This window comes from Sapajus apella, unplaced genomic scaffold (genome assembly GCF_009761245.1).
Source record: "Sapajus apella isolate SASKATOON/1434 unplaced genomic scaffold, GSC_monkey_1.0 scaffold68, whole genome shotgun sequence".
NCBI classification, from domain to species: domain Eukaryota; kingdom Metazoa; phylum Chordata; class Mammalia; order Primates; family Cebidae; genus Sapajus; species Sapajus apella.
The window spans coordinates 7,641,749-7,660,933 of NW_022437008.1; the positions used below are offsets into that span (position 1 = coordinate 7,641,749).

The following is a 19,185-nucleotide window of genomic DNA, read 5'->3' on the forward strand; positions in this document are numbered from 1 at the left end:
GTAAGGTCGGTGGGTGACAGGAAGGCTCACGGCTCTCCTGGCCAGCGCCTGGACAGAGAATTTATTGAGAGAGAGGGTACAGTGGTGCGTGGATATCTCCTAATTCAGTCTGAAACTGGGTTTCCTCAGCAATTTTTTCATTCCTTTCATCACTCAATGAAAAAGTATCGGCCGGGCATGGGGGTTCATGCCTGTAATCCCAGCTCTTTGGGAGGCCAAGGTGAGAAGACTGCTTGAGTCCGGGAGTTGGAGGCCAGCCTGGGCAACATAGCAAGACCCCGTCTTCACAAAAAATAACAGTAAACATTTTAAAAGTAGAAAGAAAAAGTACCTGTATTGTGGATCTGTGATGTATGGGGTGCCTTTAATCTTGGGGAGGAATGATAAGACAAACTTTCCTTCCCTAGACTTGATTCTGATAAATACATTCCAGGATATTTTAATTTTTTGTATGATGGAGTCTCGCTCTGTCACCCAGGCTGGAGTGCAATGGCACGATCTCAGCTCACTGCAGCCTCTGCCTCCTGGTTCAAGCGATTCTCCTGCCTTATTCTCAGTTATTCTGCCTCCCAAGTAGCTGGGATTACAGGCACCCACCACCACACCCAGCTAATTTTTTTTTTTTTTTTTTTTTGTATTTTTAGTATTGACGGTTTCGCCATGTTGGCCAGGCTGGTCTTGAATTCCTGGGCTCAAGTGAACCGTCTACCTCAGCCTCCCAAAGTGCTGGGATTACAGGCGTGAGCCACGGCACCCAGCCCAGGATGTTGTTAAATGCATTTTTACTTTTGAAAAAAAAAAAGAAGTTGGACCACAGAGGTAGAATGACTTTCAAGGCACAAGCACATGGGCCAGGAGGCTCCCGGGGCCTGTCTGGGAGAGAGCTAAGCGAGCAGCCGAGCTTTGGAGAGTAGCAGGGAGCTGTGCTCCCTTGCCTGGACGACGTGAATGACAGACTTGGACTCTGGGGCCCAGCGCATGAGCCCTGTGGGGCTGGCGCCAGTACCCACCTGCAGCAATAACCAACACTGTGCTTTGGAGCCAGCTCCCCAGTCCAGGCCAGACTTGCACTTCTGCTGAACGAAGATTCAACTGTGCGTCCTCCTTGCAGTCTCCTGGAACCAGCAGGAGGAAACATGGGGGAGACCGGCCTGAGAAAGCGGAGAGAGGATGAGAAGTCGATCCAGAGCCAAGAGCCCAAGACCACCAGTCTCCAAAAGGAGGTGAGGTGGTCTCTGGTGGGGCGGGCCCTTTGCAGGTTAGGCAAGGGCATCTGAACAGGGGGTGGGGGGGGCACAGGCAGTGAAGTCCCTGCTGATTTCTAGTGACAGGGCAGGAGAGGTGCTCTTTAATTTGAGGGGACAATCTCTGGACTTACCTCTTTCCCTCTTCCAAGGGAACTCTGCATGTTCTTTCCCCACCCCCCGAGATGGAGTCTTGCTCTGTCAACAAGGCTGGAGTGCAGTGGTGCGATCTCAGCTCACTACAACTTCCACCTCCCGGGTTTAAGCGATCCTCCTGCCCCAGCCTCCTGAGTAGCTGGGACTACAGAGGCACTGCCAAATTTTTAACTTTCAGAAATTTTTTTCTGTGGAGGTAGGCTCTTGCTATGTTGCTGGTCTGGTTCCAGGCTGGTCTGGAACTCTCGGGCTCAAGTGACCCTCCTACCTTGGGCTCCCAAAGTGCTAAGATTACAGGTGTGAGTCACTCTGCCCAGCCAGAGAGGGCGTTCTGATGGTTGGGTCCCCTCGAAATACCTGTCCCTCTTATGTCTCAGTGGCTGTAGTGATGGGAAGTATTGCCCCCAGCAGAGCCCGTTCTGTGTTACAGGCATCTAGCAGGGATAGCCGCCCTGAGGGGCTGCAGTGAGCAGCTGGGGCTGGCCCTGGGCCTGGAGGGAAAGGGAACCTTGGGGCTGGGGTGAAGGCAGAAGGGAGCTGGACACAGGGACCACGCCAGGCCCAGGCAGTTGGGAGCAGCAGGTACTCAGCGTGGAGACGCAGGAGGGCTTCAGGCTCCCAGGATGAGAAAGACAGCAGCGGATGAGCTCAGGACAGCTTCTGCTTCCAGAGCAGGGGTCTGGGTGGGGCCTCTGAGAGCTCCTGTGCCTGGCAGCAGAAGGGATGGAGGAGGGACAGCACCAAGGTTTTAGGGCTTGACTGGGGGCTGGCATGGCCTAAATGGCTTGGCCTGGGGCTGGGGTCCCCAGGAGGTAGACGATGGGCTGCAGCCCCCTGCCTCTCTGCCAGTCTTAGGCTAGATCCCAGCAAGAGCCTAAACACAGCTGAGAAATCCCCAGATGTGTCTTCTGAGCTGGGACCAGGTGTGGCTGCACACGCCTGTAACCTTAGCACTTTAGGGAGCCTGAGGTGGGAGGATTGCTTGATCCCAGGAGATTAGCCTGCAGTGACTCATGATCGTGCCACTGCACTTTAAGTCTGGGCGACAGAGCGAGACCTTAGTCTAAAAACAGAAAACTGAGCTAGGTCTACCTCTCAGGCAGGCAACTTCAGGTGAATGCAGACGTCACCCAGATCAGAACCCAGGCAGTCCCTCAGCAGAAGGCAGGGGAGGGTTCCGGAGCCAAAACAAAGCCCTGGGCAGGGCTAAGACGAGGAGGAGGGCTGAGACCGTCCCTCCCTGCCCTGGAAGTGCACCTTGTCCCTGAAAGCTCATGCTGCGCCCCAGGGATCCTGCTTGTGTGTGCAGCGTCCACAGGGTGGCAGCCTGCAGCTGGGAGCCCCTCATCCCCTGCGATCTGACTCCAAGCCCAGCCTCTTCCCAGGTGAACACAGGTGCTGGAAACTTCAGGCTCTGGAGATCTGGCTGGGGCCGCTTCTGAAGGCAGGTGTTATGAGTAGGGCCTCAGTTCGGATTTTTTTTTCCTCGTTGTTGATTGGTGTGTAATTTATATACAGTAAAATGTGCAGTGCTGTTTGAGACAGTCTCATTCTGTCACTCAGGTGTAGTGAGTGGCTCACTGCAACCTCCGCCTCCCAGGTTCAAGTGATTCTCCTGCCTCAGCCCCCTAAGTAGCTGAGATTACAGGTGTGCGCCAACATGTCTGGCTGATTTTTGTATTTTTCAGTAGAAATGGGGTTTTACCGTGTTGGCCAAGCTGGTCTCAAACTCCGAACCTCAGGTAAAGCGCCTGCCTCAGCTTCCCAAAGTGCTGGGATTACAGGCGTGAGCCACCGCCCCTGGCTGAAATGTGCGGTTCTTTAGTGCCGAGTTTGATGGGTTTTGATAGATGTGCCACCCCAGAAAGCCCCCTCCTGCCCCTCTCTAGGCAGGGACCCAGCCCTGAATTCATAGGGCTTTCGATTAGAGTCAACCTGTTCTTGAACTTCACAGGAATGGAATCACCTGATGTCTTTCTGAGCTCGGTTCTGTTCTGAGAAAGCTCACATCCTAGCAAGTGGCACAGGGCCAGGCGCAGTGACTCACGCCTGCAGTCCCAGCACTTTGGGAGGCCGAGCTGGATTGTTTGAGGCCAGCACTTTGAGGCTGCCGTGAACTATGATTGCACAGCTGGGCTCCAGCCTGGGCGACAGAGAGAGACCGTGACTCTAAGTAAACAAACAAAAATAAGATAAAATGGCACCACAGAAAGTTCACAGTCCCCATGACTTTTCTGTTTCTGGGAGGCCTTTTTTGCCCCTCTGCACGGCACCTCTGGCCAGGATTCCAGGCCCTGACTTCCTCTGTTTTGGTGGCACACTCCTTTCTCATTTGCCCAGAGCAGAGGCGTTTCCTGAGGACCTTTCTCATTGGCGAGCTGTTGCCAAGTCGGCCTTTCCATTGAGGACACAGGATCATGGGTAGGGGCGGAACATGAGTCGGTTCTAGCAGCCTCCTAACCTTTCTGTGCCCCAGTGTCCTCCTCTGCACTGTGGGGGTGGTACAGCATGGCCAGCTCCCGGGACTGTCACGAGAATTATTCGAGTTAATGTGAGCGAAGCCCGGGGAGCGGTGTCCTGATGTTGCCACAGCAGCCGCCCAGGCTGGGAGCGCCTGGAGCATGAGCTTTGGCTGGGCCTGCCCTGGCCCTTCGGAGGGGGGTGGTGCCTGGACTTCTGGGCTAGGCCTGGGCGTGGCACTAACACCCTCTCCCTTCCTCTACACCCAGCTGGGCCTCATCAGTGGCATCTCCATCATCGTGGGCACCATCATCGGCTCCGGGATCTTCATCTCCCCTAAGTCTGTGCTCAGCAACACAGAAGCCGTGGGGCCCTGCCTCATCATATGGGCGGCTTGCGGGGTCCTCTCGACGCTGGGTAAAGAGACGTGGCTCCCTGGTGGGGCACACTAGGCAGGCGCTATCTGTGCCAGCCCTCACCCTGCCGGGGTCCCTCTCGGCCCTTGTGTGGCAAACAGATGTAAATCAGGCTGGTCTGAATGTCCAGCAGCTGGAGCTCAGGGCCGTCTGGCAAGGGCACACCATGGTGGCCCTCCATATGAACGCAGTCCCCCGGGGGAACACAGCCCCTGGGGTAGGGGCAGTGCCTCACGAGCGGCCTGTGGGCCCTTCCTCTCTGCGTTCCAGGTGCCCTGTGCTATGCAGAGCTTGGCACGATGATCACCAAGTCTGGGGGTGAGTACCCCTACCTGATGGAGGCCTACGGGCCCATCCCCGCCTACCTCTTCTCCTGGGCCAGCCTTTTCGTGATGAAGCCCTCGTCCTTCGCCATTATCTGCCTCAGCTTCTCCGAGTACGTGTGCTCACCCTTCTACCCAGGCTGCAAGCCTCCTGAAATTGTTGTGAAATGCCTGGCTGCCGCCGCCATCTGTGAGTACCCGAGCCCAGGATGGGGGTCAGAAAAGACCTGGTTGTCCGGGGACTCTGCCCTCAGCTCCCCACTAGTGAGCTGGAGTCTTTGGTGCGAGGCCAGGCATGGCCTGGCATCAGCCTTTGCTATACCTGTGGGTGCTGCACACTGGGGACCCCCATGCCCGTGGGGGCTACAGAGAGGGAGGCTGCAAGCTGTCCTGAAGGGCAGAGCCTTGGCTCGGGGCCCGGCTCCTTTTCCGGCATGGTGGCAGGTGCCTGTAATCCTAGCTACTGGGGAGGCTGCCTACCATGCCCTGATAATTTTTTGCCGGCTGAGGCAGCCCGGCTGGATTGCAAAGGTCATCTCCAGGTGCATTTTAAAGGTCCTTAAGCTCCCATAGTGGGATCTTCCCTCTTGGGATTTGGGAGATAGATGTGGTGGCTGGCAGGGGAGCAGAGGTGGGCCGCAGGCAGTGCCTGATACTTGGAATCTCACCACTTTGGGAGGCTGAGGTGGGAGGACTGCTTGAGGCCAAGAGTTTGAGACCAGCCTGGTCAACCTAGTGAAACCCTTGCCTCTACAAAAAAATAGAAACATTAGCTGGGTGTGGTGGCATGCGCCGGTGTTCCAGCTACTGGGGAGGCTGTGGCAGGGGATCGCTTGAGCCTTGGACCCTGTCTCAAAATATAAACGAGGTTGGGCACGGTGGCCCACGCATGTAATCCCAACACTTCGGGAGGCCAAGGTGGGCACATTACTTAAGGTCAGGAGTTCAAGACCAGCCTGGCCGACATGGCAAAACCCGGTTTCTACTAAAAATACAAAAATTAGCCAGGTGGGGTGGCACGTGCCTGTATTCCCAGCTACTCAGGAGACTGAGGCAGGAGAACTGGTTGATACCTAGGAGGTAGAGGTTGCAGTGAGCAGAGACCGTGCCGTTGCACTCCAGCCTGGATGACAGTGAGAGTCCATCTCTAAATAAATAAACATAAAATTACAAAAGTTGGATGTGAGGGCGATATGGCAGGGACACCTGTCACCCCATTGATTGCCAGGGTTGATTCGGCTGATCTGGCTGGCTAGGCCAGTGTCCCCTTCCTCCCTCACCACTCCACGTGTGTCCCTCCTGAAGCCGCATGCCCAGTCGAAGAGGACAAGCATCCCCGACAGAGGAGGGCTGGCTTTTGGTCAAGGGTATACGAGTAGCTACGCCTCCCTGCTGGAAGCTCCAGACAAGCTCTACTAAAAATACAAAAATCAGCTGGTCATGGTGGCGTGCACCTGTCATAATAGCTACTCAGGTGGCTGAGGCAGGAGAATCACTTGAACCTGGGAGGCAGCGATCACTGAGATCGTGCCACTGCTCTCCAGCCCGGGTGACAGAGTGAGACTCTATCTAAAAAAAAAAAAAAAAAAGTAAAAAAAGTTACAAAGTATAAAGGAGACTCTCTCCAGGGCTTTGTTGAAAACCATAAATGCAGAAACTGCCTCCACCCTTCCAGTATTCATCGCGACGGTGAACTCACTGAGCGTGCGGCTGGGAAGCTATGTCCAGAACATCTTCACCACGGCCAAGCTGGTGATCGTGGCCATCATCATCATCACGGGGCTCGTGCTCCTGGCCCAAGGTGACCCACGGGAGGGCGGGCCCTGCACAGGCACACACCCAGAACCCCTTCCACTGGGAGCAGGACCAGCCTTGCCCCACAAACCCATCTCCAACGAATCGTGGCAGGAACTCAGTGGGAGGGATCCTTAGTTTCAGAGTGTTTAATAAGCTGCGGTGGTCATCATGCCCATCTTCACGTGGAGGTGCACTCAAGATCTGGCTGGCTGATACCTGCCGTTCACTGTCTGGCTTCATTACAGGAAACACAAAGAATTTTGAGAATTCTTTCGAGGGCACCCAGCTGTCTGTGGGAGCCATCAGTCTGGCGTTTTACAATGGACTCTGGGCCTACGATGGATGGTGAGGCGTCCTGGGATGTCCCGAGTCTGGGGGTGGGTGGGATTCTCCAGGCGACTTTAACTCCAGCCATCATGGAAAGCAATGAGTTCCCTTTTCTGGCGTTTGGTGTGACTCTGACATTCACCCTCACATTTCCTTTTTTGTGAAGCATGCGACAATCTCTAGCCTTTATTCCCGGAGACACCTTCTCAGTCAGCCAGAGTGCTCTGTGTAGAACCCTCACCGGGCCAACACAAGCTCAGCTGAATTAGAGGCAGCCAGGGCCCAAGCTTGGGTTTTCTGTTGTGTTTTGTTTTGAGACCGAGTCTCACTCTGTTCCGCAGGCTGGAGTGCAGTGGCACAGTCTTGGCTCACTGCATCCTCCACCTCTGCTTCAGCCTCCCAAGTAGCTGGGATTACAGGCGCCTGCCAACATGCCCAGCTAATTTTTGTATTATTAGTAGAGACAGGGTTTCACCATATTGGCCCAGCTGGCCTCGAACTCCTGACCTCATGATCCACCTGCCTCAGCATCCCAAAGTGCTGGGATTACAGGTGTGAGCCACCATGCCCAGCTGTTTTTTTGTTTTTGTTTTAGAGACAGGCTCTCACTTGGTCACCCAGGCTGCGGTGAAATGGCATGATCACAGCTCACTGCAGCCTTGAACTCCTGGGCTGAAGCCAGCTTCCCACCTTGGCCTCCTGAGTAGCTGGGACCACAGATAGGAGCTACCACACCCTGATGATTTTTTTATTTTTGAGCTGGTCTCAAACTCGTGCACTCAAGCAATCCTCTCTCCTCGGCCACCCAAAGTGCTGGGATTACAGGCATCAGCCACCACTCCCAGCCCCAGGCTCTTGATTAAACAAAGAATACTCAATAGCACTTCTGTTTAACCCTGAAAATCATTAGGTTTGGGAGCCTCTCGGAACTTATGGTTTGGGGGGCTGTCCTACAAACAAAATACCATACAAATTTTGTACATTTATTGGGTTTAGTGGGTGAGATTGTTTTTATCCTTTTTAGAGATGGAGTCTCACTGTCACCCAGGCTGGAACACAGTGGCACGATCTTGGCCCACTGCAACCTCCATCCCCCCAGGTTCAAGTAATTCTCCTGACTCAGCCTCCTGAGTAACTGGGAGTACAGACACCTGCCACCTTGCACTGCTAATTTTTGTATTTTTTGTAGAGATGAGGTATCACCATGTTGGCCCGGCTGGTCTCGAACTCCCAACTTCAAGTGATCTGCCCGCCTTGGCCTCCCAAAGTGCTGGCCCGTTTTTGTCCTTTAAGGGAGAAGCATGACAGTCTGTGACACTGGTCCTTCTCTCCTGCAAAGCATTTCTACGTTTCATTCTCTTCTCAGAGAATATTCCATTTTTTCAAGGCACCTTGGGGACTCACTACTCCTGATTATTCTTCCAAATCTGTGTGATTCCCAAGGAGGGCAAAGACCACCAGCTGACAGATGTGTTGCTCTGGGTAGGGCCCCAGGCCCCCCCACTACCAGGGCCATTAACCTCTAAAGAAATTCACCTGGAATTCCTGCAGGAGCGTTTTCTCTCTGACAGAGAATCTTAAATGAGGCCAACATTTATTATTGTGGGTTCATAATAGAAAAATAAAGTCAAGCTGTGTCATGCTTGTTTCTTTCTTCCAGGAATCAACTGAATTACATCACAGAAGAACTGCAAAACCCTTACAGGTAACAGTTGAGTCAGCGCAGGGGACGGGGCCGGGCAGGCTGATTTCCCTTGGTGAAGGCTGGAGCTGTTTCCCTGGTTATTCCATGATACCCTTCCCAACAGTGAATGATTTCTTTTTTCTTTTTTTTTTTTGAGATGGAGTCTTGCTCTGTTGCCTAGGCTGGAGTGCAGTGGTGCAATCTGAGCTCACTAATTTTTATATTTTATTTTTTTTAGTAGAGATGGGATTTTTGCCATGCTGGCCAGGCTGGTCCTAAACTCCTGGCCTCAGGAGATTTCTCGTCTCGGACCCTCAGGTGTGAGCCACTGCGCCCAGCCATCGATTGGTTTCTCATGTGCTCACTATGCACGCTTAGTTTGGTTTGGTTTGGTTTGGTTTGGGGCAGAGCAGTGGCTGCTAGGGGGAGGAAGAGTTTGGTCTTCCTTTATCTCTGGCTTTTTTTGCTTTATAAACAGTTCCATGTGAACTGCTCTGGAGTCAGAGGCAGGATTCTCATTTGAAAATGTCTCATGTTGCTGCTGGGGTGCTGCTGCCTGCGAATCTTCTCCCTAGGAGGGCCTCAGGGAGGGTGTCTGTCTCCCACGGGAGGCTCCGGTCTGACCATGGGTCTCTGTGTCATTGCACTTCCCAGAAACCTGCCCTTGGCCATTGTCATCGGGATCCCCCTGGTGATGGCATGCTACATCCTCATGAACGTGTCCTACTTCACCGTGATGACCACCACCGAGCTCCTGCAGTCCCCGGCCGTGGCTGTGGTGAGTGCCTCGGTGTCGCTGCTGGAGGGGCCGTGGCTTATGGGAAGGGGTAAGGCAGGTGTCAGCACTGGAGCTGGGGTCCCTCCCAGCGAAGGAGGACAATAGTCATGGAAGAGCCTGGGAGACCAGACAAGTCAGGGCAGCCCCCGAGCCCCGCACGAGGTCAGGCATCAACAGAGATGGGACCAGCTGCCTGGGTGCACACAGCATGGAGCTGGAGGCAGGGTTGGGCTAGCCAGGGTTACAGTTTGACAGATAAGCATGAAGCAGAGGCAGAAAGTGCCAGGGAGTCAGGGCAGGTCATTATATTAGGTTGGTGGAAAAGTAATTGCCATTTTTGCCATTCCTTTCAACGGCAAAACGGCAATTACTTTTGTACCACCCTAAATACTAATGAATCATAGAAGCTGAGAGGTGAAAGGCCCTAGGGTCAGTGCAGCTGGAGACCTCCTGCAGTTGCCAACAGACAACCAAGTGCTGGGGATTTGGAAGGTGCTGGAGACAGTGTGGATAACTGCTGAGGTCACTGACCACGAGACTGGGGCTGCTCAGGTAGGAGGGAGAATTCAGCCATTTCGGTTGGCGTGCAGGTTCAGGGAAGTGCGGGGTGAAGGTATCAGGATATTGACATGACCAAGAATTATGCAGCTAGGTGTGGTGGCAAGTGCCCGTGGTCCCAGCTACTTGGAACACTGAGGTGGGAGGATCGCCTGAGCCCAGGAGGCTGACTGCCTTGAGACATGATCACAGCACTGTACTCCAACCTGGGCAGCAGAGTGCAATCCTGTCTCAAAAAAACCATCAAATTAAAAAATAAAGATTTGGCTGGGCATAGTGGCTCACACCTGTAATCCCAGCACTTTGGGAGGCCAAGGCAAGCGGATCACAAGGTCAGGAGTTCGAGTCCAGCCTGGCTAACATGATGAAACCCGCCTCTATTGAAAATAGAAAAATTAGCCAGGCATGGTGGCGGGTGCCTGTAATCCAAGCTACTCGGCAGGCTGAGGCAGGAGAATCGCTTGAACCTGGGAGGCAGGGGTTGCAGTGAGCAGAGACCTCACCATTGCCCTCCAGCCTGGGAAACAAGAACAAAAGTCCATCTCAAAATAAATACATAAAATAAAATAAAGATTTATCCCAGGGAGTAGTGGATAAGAGATTTCTCTTGCCGTCACAAGATCTGGAGACAGGCGAGTGGCGTTCTCCCCTCTCCTCTGCAGTGGAGGAGTCAGAGGCTATGCCCCGAGCTGAGGTGGGTCCCTGGGTCCCCTGGGAGGCCAGAATAGCTTTTGGGGGCCGGTGGCTCTTGGAGGCCAAGAAAGACCGTCAGGACTCATGTCGTTTCTCTCACCAGACATTTGGTGACCGTGTTCTCTATCCAGCTTCTTGGGTCGTTCCACTTTTTGTGGCATTTTCAACCATCGGTGCTGCTAATGGGACCTGCTTAACATCGAGCAGGTAGGGGACTCTCGGCTGTCACTCCCAGGGTGGGCAGGGGCAGCCAAGCCAATGTCACACCCAAGGAATACACACCGCTAAAATCTTCAGGGCTCTGCCAGGTGAATGAGCAAATCAAGCTAATTAACATATGCATCGCCTCACATACTTATCATTTCTTTGTGGTGAGTACATTGGAAATCCACTAGCCATTTTGAAATGTACACCATTGTTAACGATAGTCACCTTGCTGTGCAATGGATCACCAGAGCTTATTCCTCCCTTCAAACAGAAACTGTAGCCGCTGACCAACATTTCCCCTTTTGCCATCTCAGGCCCCGCTTCCTTCAGCCTCTGGTAACCAATGTTCTACTCTCTATTGCTATGTTTGAAATTTTAGATTTCGCGTATGTCGCAGGTGATTACAAGTATCTGGGCTCGCGGCATAGAGATAAGAATTTACCAATACAGTTGTTGGTCAAGAAAGGCAGATTGGCCAGGTGCAGTGGCTCATGCCTGTAATCCCAGCACTTTGGGAGGCAGAGGCGGGCGAATCACCTGAGGTCGGGGGTTCGACGCCAGCCTGACAGACACAGAGAAAGCTTGTCGCTACTAAAAATACAAAATTAGCCAGGAGTGGTGGCACATGCCTGTAATCCCAGCTACCTGGGAAGCTGAGACAGGAGAATCGCTGGAACCCGGGAGGCAGAGGTTGCAGTGATCCAAGATCGTGCCAGTGCACTCCAGCCTGGGCAACAAGAGCAAAACTCCATCTCAAAAAAAGAAAAGAAAAAAAGGCAGATTTATTAGAGAAAGCAAAATACATCGTAAGGGTGCAATGGGCGGGCAGGTCAGTGAGAGAGGAGCCGACTGCAAAGAGACAAAGGCTTGCTGGGATTTTATAGGCTGGTGCTTGTGCTGTGTGCGGAGAGGGGTACGTGAAGTACTGATAATGTGAAGGTTGCAGTGAGCTAACCGGCATTTTTCTATTAGCTGAGGGAGGGTCTGGCAATCACTGGGTGCGGGAAGACTGTGTCCTGGACCAGGAAGAAAGGCAGGCGTGTAGCTTATCTGCTTCATTTCTTTTTGCTTTCCCTTGGTCCCGCCAGCCTGACTCGTTTTCCCTAATTACAGCTCCACAACATTTAAGGGAATACCATGGGATATTTGTCTGTCTTTGTCTGGCTTATTTCACTTGGCACAATGTTCTCTCGAGTCATCCCTGTTGTCAAAAAATGACAGAATTCCATTCTGTTTAGAGGCCGAATCGTATTCCATTGTATATGTAACATTTTTATTCATTCATCTGTTGACAGACACTGAGGTTGTGTCTGTGTCTCGGCTATGGTGAATAACGGAATGAACATGGGAGTGCAGACATCTGACATGCGGATTTCTTTAAAGTATACTTTAAGTTCTGGGGCACATGTGCAGAATGTGCAGGTGTGTTACATAGGTACACACGTGCCCTGGTGGTTTGCTGCATCCATCACCCTGTCATCTACATTAGGTATTTCTCCCAATGTTATCCCTCCCCTCTCCCCCAAGCCCCACTATCCCTCCCCTAATACCCCACTCCCCAACCGGCCCTGGTGTGTGATGTTCCTTCTCTGTGTCTATATGTTCTCATTGTTCTACACCCACTTAAGAGTGAGAACATGCGGTGTTTGGTTTTCTGTTCTTGTGTCAGTTTGCTGAGAATGATGGTTTCCAGCTTCATCCATGTCCCTGCAAAGGACATGAACTCATCCTTTTTTATGGCTGCATAGTATTCCACGGTGTATATGTGCCATGTTTTCTTTATCCAGTCTATCATTGATGGGCATTTGGGTTGGTTCCAAGTCTTTGCTATTGTGACCAGTGCTGCAATGAACATACATCTGCATGTGTCTTTATACTAGAATGATTTGTAATCCTTTGGATACATACCCAGTAGTGGGTTTGCTGAGTCAAATGGAATTTTGATTTCTAGACACTTGAGGAATCGCCACACTGTCATCCACAATGGTTGAACTAATTTACACTCCCACCAACAGTGGAAAAGTGTTCCTATTTCTCCACATCCTCTCCAGCATCTGTTGTCTCCTGATTTTTTAATGATTGCCATTCTAACTGGCGTGAGATAGTATCTCAATGTGGTTTTGATTTGCATTTCTCTAATGACCATGAGGATGAGCTTTTTTTCATATGTTTGTTGGCTACATAAATGGCTTCTTCTTCTTCTTTTTTTTTTTTTTTTTTAAGATGAGGTTTCACCATGATGGTCAGGCTGGTCTTGAACTCCTGACCTCAGGTGATCCACCCACCTCGGCCTCCCAAAGTGCTAGGATTACAGGCGTGAGCCCAGCATAAATGTCTTCTTTTGAGGAGTGTCTGTTCATATCCTTTGCCCACTTTTTGATGGAGTTGTTTTTTTCTTGTAAATTTGTTTAAATTCTTTGTAGACTCTGGATATTAGCCCTTTGTCAGATGGGTACATTGCAAACATTTTTCCCATTCTGTTGGTTGCTGGTTCACTCTAATGATTGTTTCTTTTGCTGTGCAGAAGCTCTGGAGTTTAATTAGATCCCATTGGTTTATTTTGGCTTTTGTTGCCATTGCTTTTGGTGTTCTAGTCATGTAGTCCTTGCCTTTGCCTATGTCCTGACTGGTATTGCCTAGATTTTCTTCTGGGGTTTTTATGGTGTTAGGTCTTATGTTTTAAAATCCATCCGGAGTTAATTTTTGCATAAGGTGTAAGGAAGGGATCCAGTTTCAGCTTTCTGCACATGGCTAGCCAGTTTTCCCAACACCATTTATTAAGTAGGGAATCCTTTCTCCATTGCTTGTTTGTGTTAGGTTTGTCAAAGATCAGATGGTTGTAGATGTGTGGCGTCTCTGAGGCCTCTGTTCTGGTTCATTGGTCTGTATGTCTGTTTTGGTACCAGTCTCATGCTGTTTTGATTACTGTAGCCTTGCAGTATATTTTGAAGTCAGGTAGCTTGATGCCTCCAGCAGTTTTTGTTGTTTTGCTTAGGATTGTCTTGGCTCTGCAGGCTCCTTTTTGGTTCCCTATAAAGTTTAAGGTAGTTTTTTCCAATTCTGTGAAGAAAGTCAGTGGTAGCTTGATGGAGATAGCATTGAATCTATAAATTACTTTGGTCAGTATAGCCATTTTCATGATATTGATTCTTCCTAACCATGAGGATGGAAGGTTTTCCATCTGTTTGTGTCCTCTCTTATTTCGTTGAGCAGTGGTTTGTAGTTCTCCTTGAGGAGGTCCTTCACATCCCTTGTTAGTTGTATTCCTAGGTATTTTATTCTCTTTGTAGCAATTGTGAATGGGAGTTCATTTATGATTTGGCTCTCTGTCTGTTATTGGTGTATAGGAATGCTTGTGATTTTTGCACATTGATTTTGTAGCTTGAGATTTTGCTGAAGTTGCTTATCAGCGTAAGGAGATTTGGGGCTGAGACAACGTGGTCTTCTAAATACACAATCATATCGTCTGCAAATAGAGACAGTTTGACTTCCTCTTTTCCTAATTGATTACACTTTATTTCTTTTTCTTGCCTGATTGCTCTGGCCAGAACTTCCAATACTATGTTGAATAGGAGTGGTGAGAGAGGGCATCCTTGTCTAGTGCCAGATTTCAAAGGGAATGTTTGCATTTTTGCCCATTTAGTATGATAATGGCTGTGTGTTTGTCATAAATAGCTCTTATTATTTTGAGATATGTTCCACTGATACCTAGTTTATTGTGAGTTTTTAGCATAAAGGGCTGTTGGATTTTGTTGAAGGCCTTCTCTGCATCTATTGAGATAATCATGCGGATTTTGTCTTTGGTTCTGTTTGTGACGGATTACATTTATAGATTTGCATATGTGGAACCAGCCTTGCATCCAGGGATGAAGCCAACTTGATCATGTTATATAAGCTTTTAGCTGTGCTGTTGGATTCAGCTTGCCAGTACTTTATTGAGGATTTTCGCATCAATGTTCATCATGGATATTGGCCTGCAGTTTTCTTTTTCAGTTGTGTCTCTGCCCCAGGATAATCTTGGTCTCATAAAATGAGTTAGAGGGGATTCCCTCTTTTTGTATTGTTTGGAATAGTTTCAGAAGAAATGGTACCAGCTCCTCTTTGTACCTCTGGTAGAATTCAGCTGTGAACCCGCCTGGTCCAGGGCTTATTTTGGTTGGAAGGCTATTAATTGCTGTCTCAACTTCAGCCCTTGTTATTGGTCTATTTAGGTATTCAACTTCTTCCTGGTTTAGGCTTGGGAGGATGTAATTGTCCAGGAATTCATCCGTTTCTTCTAGATTTACTGATTTATTTGCATGCAGGTGTTTGTAGTAATCTGATGGTAGTTTGTATTTCTGTGGGATTGGTGGAGATACCCCCTTTACCATTTTTTATTCCATCTATTCAGTTCTTCTCTCTTTTCTTCTTTATTAGTCTGGCTAGTGGTCTATGTATTTAGTTGATCTTTTTTAAAAAAAAAACAGCTCCTGAATTTATTGATTTTTTTTTGAAGGGTTTTCTGTGTCTCTATCTCCTTCAGTTCTGCTCTGATCTTAGTTACTTCTTGCTAGCTCTGAATTTGTTTGATCTTGCGTCTCTAGTTCTTTTAATCATGACATTAGTGTGTTGATTTTAGATCTTTCCTCCTTTCTTCTGTGGGCATTTAGTGCTATAAATTTCCTCTGGAAAATGCTTTAAATGTGTCCCAGAGATTCTGGTACATTGTGTCTTTGTTCTCCTGGTTTCAAAGAACATCTTTATTTCTGCCTTCATTTCATTATTTATCCAGTAGTCATTCAGGAGCAGGTTGTTCAGTTTCCATGTAGTTGTGCAGTTTTGAGTGAGTTTCTTCCTGAGTTCTAATGTGATTACACTGTGGTCTGAGAGACTATTTGTTATGATTTTTGTTCTTTTGCATTTGCTGAGGAGCAATTTACTTCCAGTTATGTGGTCAATTTTAGAATAACTGCAATGTGGTGCTGAGAAGAATGTATATTCTGTGGATTTAGGGTGCAGAGTTCTGTAGATGTCTATTATGTTCACTTGGTCCAGATCTGAATTCACGTCCTGGATATCCTTATTAATTTTCTGTCTTGTTGATCTAATATTGACAGTGGGGTGTTAAAGTATCCCATTATTATTGTGTGGGAGTCTCTCTTTGTAGGTCATTAGGAGTTGTTTTATGAATCTGGGTGCTCCTGTATCGGGTGCATATATGTTTTGAAGCTCCTCTTGTTGCACTGATCCCTTTACCATTATGTAATGCCCTTCTTTGTCTCTTTTGATCTTTGTTGGTTTAAAGTCTGTTTTATCAGAGACTAGGATTACAACCCCTGCTTTTTTTTGCTCTCCATTTGCTAGGTAAATCTTCTTCAACACCTTTATTTTGAACCTATGTGTGTCTTTGCACGAGATATGTCTCCTAAACATAGCACACCGATGGGTCTTGACTCTATCCAATTTGCCAGTCTGTGTCTTTTGGTTGGGAGATTTAGCCCATTTACATTTAAGGTTAATATTGTTATGTGTGAATTGGATCCTGCCATTTTGATGCTAGCTGGTTGTTTTGCCTGATAGTTGATGCAGTTTCTTCATAGTGCCAATGGTCTTTACCATTTGGTATGTTTTTGGAGTGGCTGGTACTGGTTGTTCCTTTCGATGTTTAGTGCTTCCTTCAGGAGCTCTTATAAGGCAGGCCTGGTGGTGGTGAAATCTCTCAGCAGTTGCTTCTCCGTAAAGGATTTTATTTCTCCTTCAGTTATGAAGCTTAGTTTGGTTGGATGTGAAATTCTGGGTTGAAAGTTCTTTTATTTAAGGATGTTGAATATTGGTCCCCACTCTCTTCTGGCTTCTAGGGTTTCTGCCAAGAGATCCACTGTGAGTCTGATGGGCTTCCCTTTGTGGGTAACCCGACCTTTCTTGCTGGCTGCCCTTAGCATTTTTTTTCCTTCATTTCAACCCTGGTGAATCTGACGATTATGTGCCTTGGGGTTGTTCTTCTCGAGGAATATCTTTGTGGTGTTCTCTGTATTTCCTGAATTTGAATGTTGGCCTGCCTTGCTAGGTTGGGGAAGTTCTCCTGGATTATATCCTGAAGAGTGTTTTCCACCTTGGATTCATTCTCCCTGTCACTTTTAGGTACACCGATCAAACATAGATTAGGTCTTTTCACATAATCCCATATTTCTTGGAAGCTTTGTTTATTTCTTTTCACTCTGTTTTCTCTAATCTTGCCTTCTTGGTTTATTTCATTGAGTTGATCTTCAATCTCTGATATTCTTTCTTCCCCTTGATTGATTTGGCTATTGAAACTTGTATATGCTTCATGAAGTTCTTGTGCTGTGTTTTTCAGCTCCTCAAGTCGTTTATGTTCTTCTCTACACTGGTTATTCTAGTTAGCATTTCATCTAACCTTTTATCAAGGTTCTTAGCTTCCTTGCATTGGGTTAGAACATGCTCCTTTAGCTTGAAGAAATTTGTTATCAGCCACCTTTTGAAGCCTGCATCTGTCAGTTTGTCAAACTCATTCTCCATCCAGTTTTGTTCCCTTGCTGATGAGTTGTGATCCCTTGGAGGAGAAGAGGCATTCTGGTTTTTGGAGATTTCAGCCTTTTTGCGCTGGTTTCTTCCCATCTTCATAAATTTATCTACCTCTGGTCTTTGAAGTTCGTGACTTTTGGATGTGGTCTCTAAGTGGATGTCCTTTCTGTTGATGTTCAAACTATTTCTGTTTGTTAGTTTTCCTTCTAACAGTTAGGTCCCTCTGCTGCAAGTCTGCTGGAGTTTGCTGGAGGTCTACTCTAGACCCTGCTTGTCTGGGAATCACCCACGGGGGGCTGTAGAACAGCAAAGATTGCTGCCTCTTCCTTCCTCTGGTAGCTTCATCCCAGAAGGGTACCCGCCAGATGTCAGCCAGAGTTCTCCTGTCTGAGGTGTCTCCCAGTCAGGATACACGGGGTCAGGGAGCCACTTGAGGAGGCAGTCTATCCCTTATTGGAGCTTGAGTGCTGTTCTGGGAGATCCGTTGCTCCCTTCAGAGATCAGTTTGAAATGCAGAGATCACTTGCCTTCTGCATCGCTCTCGCTGGAAACTGTGGACTGGAGCGGTTCCTATTCAGTCATCTTGGCGGAGATCCTCTGACATGTAGATTTCAATTCATTCAAATATATACCCAGAGGTACATGGGAGTGCAGATATTTGACATACGGATTTCAGTTCATTCAAATATATACCCAAGGCTGGGTGCAGTGGCTCACACCTGTAATCCCAGCACTTTGGGAGGCCGAGGCGGGCAGATCACTTGAGGTCAGGAGTTCAAGGCCAACATGGTGAAACCCTATCTCTACTAAAAATACAAAAATTAGTGGGGCATGGTGGCAGATGCCTGTAATCCTAGCTACTCAGGAGGCTGAGGCAGGAGAATCACTTGAACCTGGGAGGCAGAGTTTGTAGCAAGCTGAGATCACACCAGTGCACTCCAGCAGTGACACAATCATGGCTCACTGCAGCCTCACACTCCTATGCATAAGTGATCCTCCCACTGCCTCTCAAGTAGCTGGGACTACAGGGCCTGTGCCACCATGCATGGCTAATATTAAGTTGTTTTGTAGATGTGAGGTCGTACTGTGTTACCCAAGCTGGTCTCAAACTCCTGGCCTCAAGCAGCCCTCTCACTTCAACCTCCCACAGTGTTGGGATTACAGGCATGAGCTACAGTGGCTGGCCTGATATCAATTTATTATATTTTATCTTATTTATCTTTCTGAGACAGAGTCTTGCTCTGTCAATTAGGCTAGAGTACAGTGGCGCAATCTCGGCTCACTGCAACTTACACTTCCAGGTGAAAGTGATTCTCCTGCCTCAGCCTCCCAAGTAGCTGGGATTACAGGTGCCCGCCACCACACCCGACTAATTTTTGTATTTTTAGTAGAGACAGGGTTTCACTGTGTTGGTCAGGCTGGTCTTGAACTCCTGACCTCAAGTGATCCACTCGCCTTGGCCTCCTGAAGTCCTGGGATTACAGGCATGAGCCCCTGCGCCCGGCATCAATTCTTTAGAAGTTTGAAAATGCCCATCGTAGCTCACTGATATTTTTATGTTTCCCATGGTCTTGAAGATAATGTGTACTCCGTAATTACATGTAGATTTTTATATGATCAAGATTGTAACCTGTAATGTTGAAATCTTGCACTCAGATTGGATGATTTGCCAATTTTTGTTTTCTATGTTTCAAGGACTCCTGTTTTTGTTGTTGTTTTGAGATGGAGTCTTGTTCTGTTGCCCAGGCTGGAGTGCAGTGGTACAATCTCGGCTCACTGCAACCTCTGCCTCCCCGGTTCAAGCAATTTTCCTCCCTTAGCCTCTGGAGTAGCAGGGATTACAGGCACCCACCACCATGCTTGGCTAATTTTTTTATTTTTAGTAGAGACGGGGTTTCACCATGTTGGTCAGGCTGGTCTTGAACTCCTGACCTCAAGCAGTCCACCCGCCTTGGCCTCCCAAAGTGCTGGGATTACAGGTGTGAGCCACCATGCCCGGCTGTGGCTCTTGTTTTTTATA

General features: G+C 48.9%; 1 protein-coding gene across 3 annotated transcripts in view; it reads left to right on the plus strand.

Annotated features, from left to right (window-relative positions):
- The window catches only part of SLC7A9 (solute carrier family 7 member 9), a 40,662-nt gene that overhangs the window by 10,594 nt on the left and 10,883 nt on the right, over positions 1 to 19,185 (plus strand). For all 3 annotated transcript variants that reach the window (XM_032249145.1, XM_032249146.1, XM_032249144.1), the window contains 8 exons: positions 1,112 to 1,223; positions 4,130 to 4,277; positions 4,547 to 4,789; positions 6,275 to 6,400; positions 6,642 to 6,741; positions 8,384 to 8,428; positions 9,062 to 9,185; positions 10,540 to 10,643. In XM_032249145.1, the coding sequence (XP_032105036.1) occupies positions 1,137 to 1,223; positions 4,130 to 4,277; positions 4,547 to 4,789; positions 6,275 to 6,400; positions 6,642 to 6,741; positions 8,384 to 8,428; positions 9,062 to 9,185; positions 10,540 to 10,643 (977 nt within the window). In that variant the 5' untranslated portion in view covers positions 1,112 to 1,136. The remainder of the gene's footprint in view (positions 1 to 1,111; positions 1,224 to 4,129; positions 4,278 to 4,546; positions 4,790 to 6,274; positions 6,401 to 6,641; positions 6,742 to 8,383; positions 8,429 to 9,061; positions 9,186 to 10,539; positions 10,644 to 19,185) is intronic.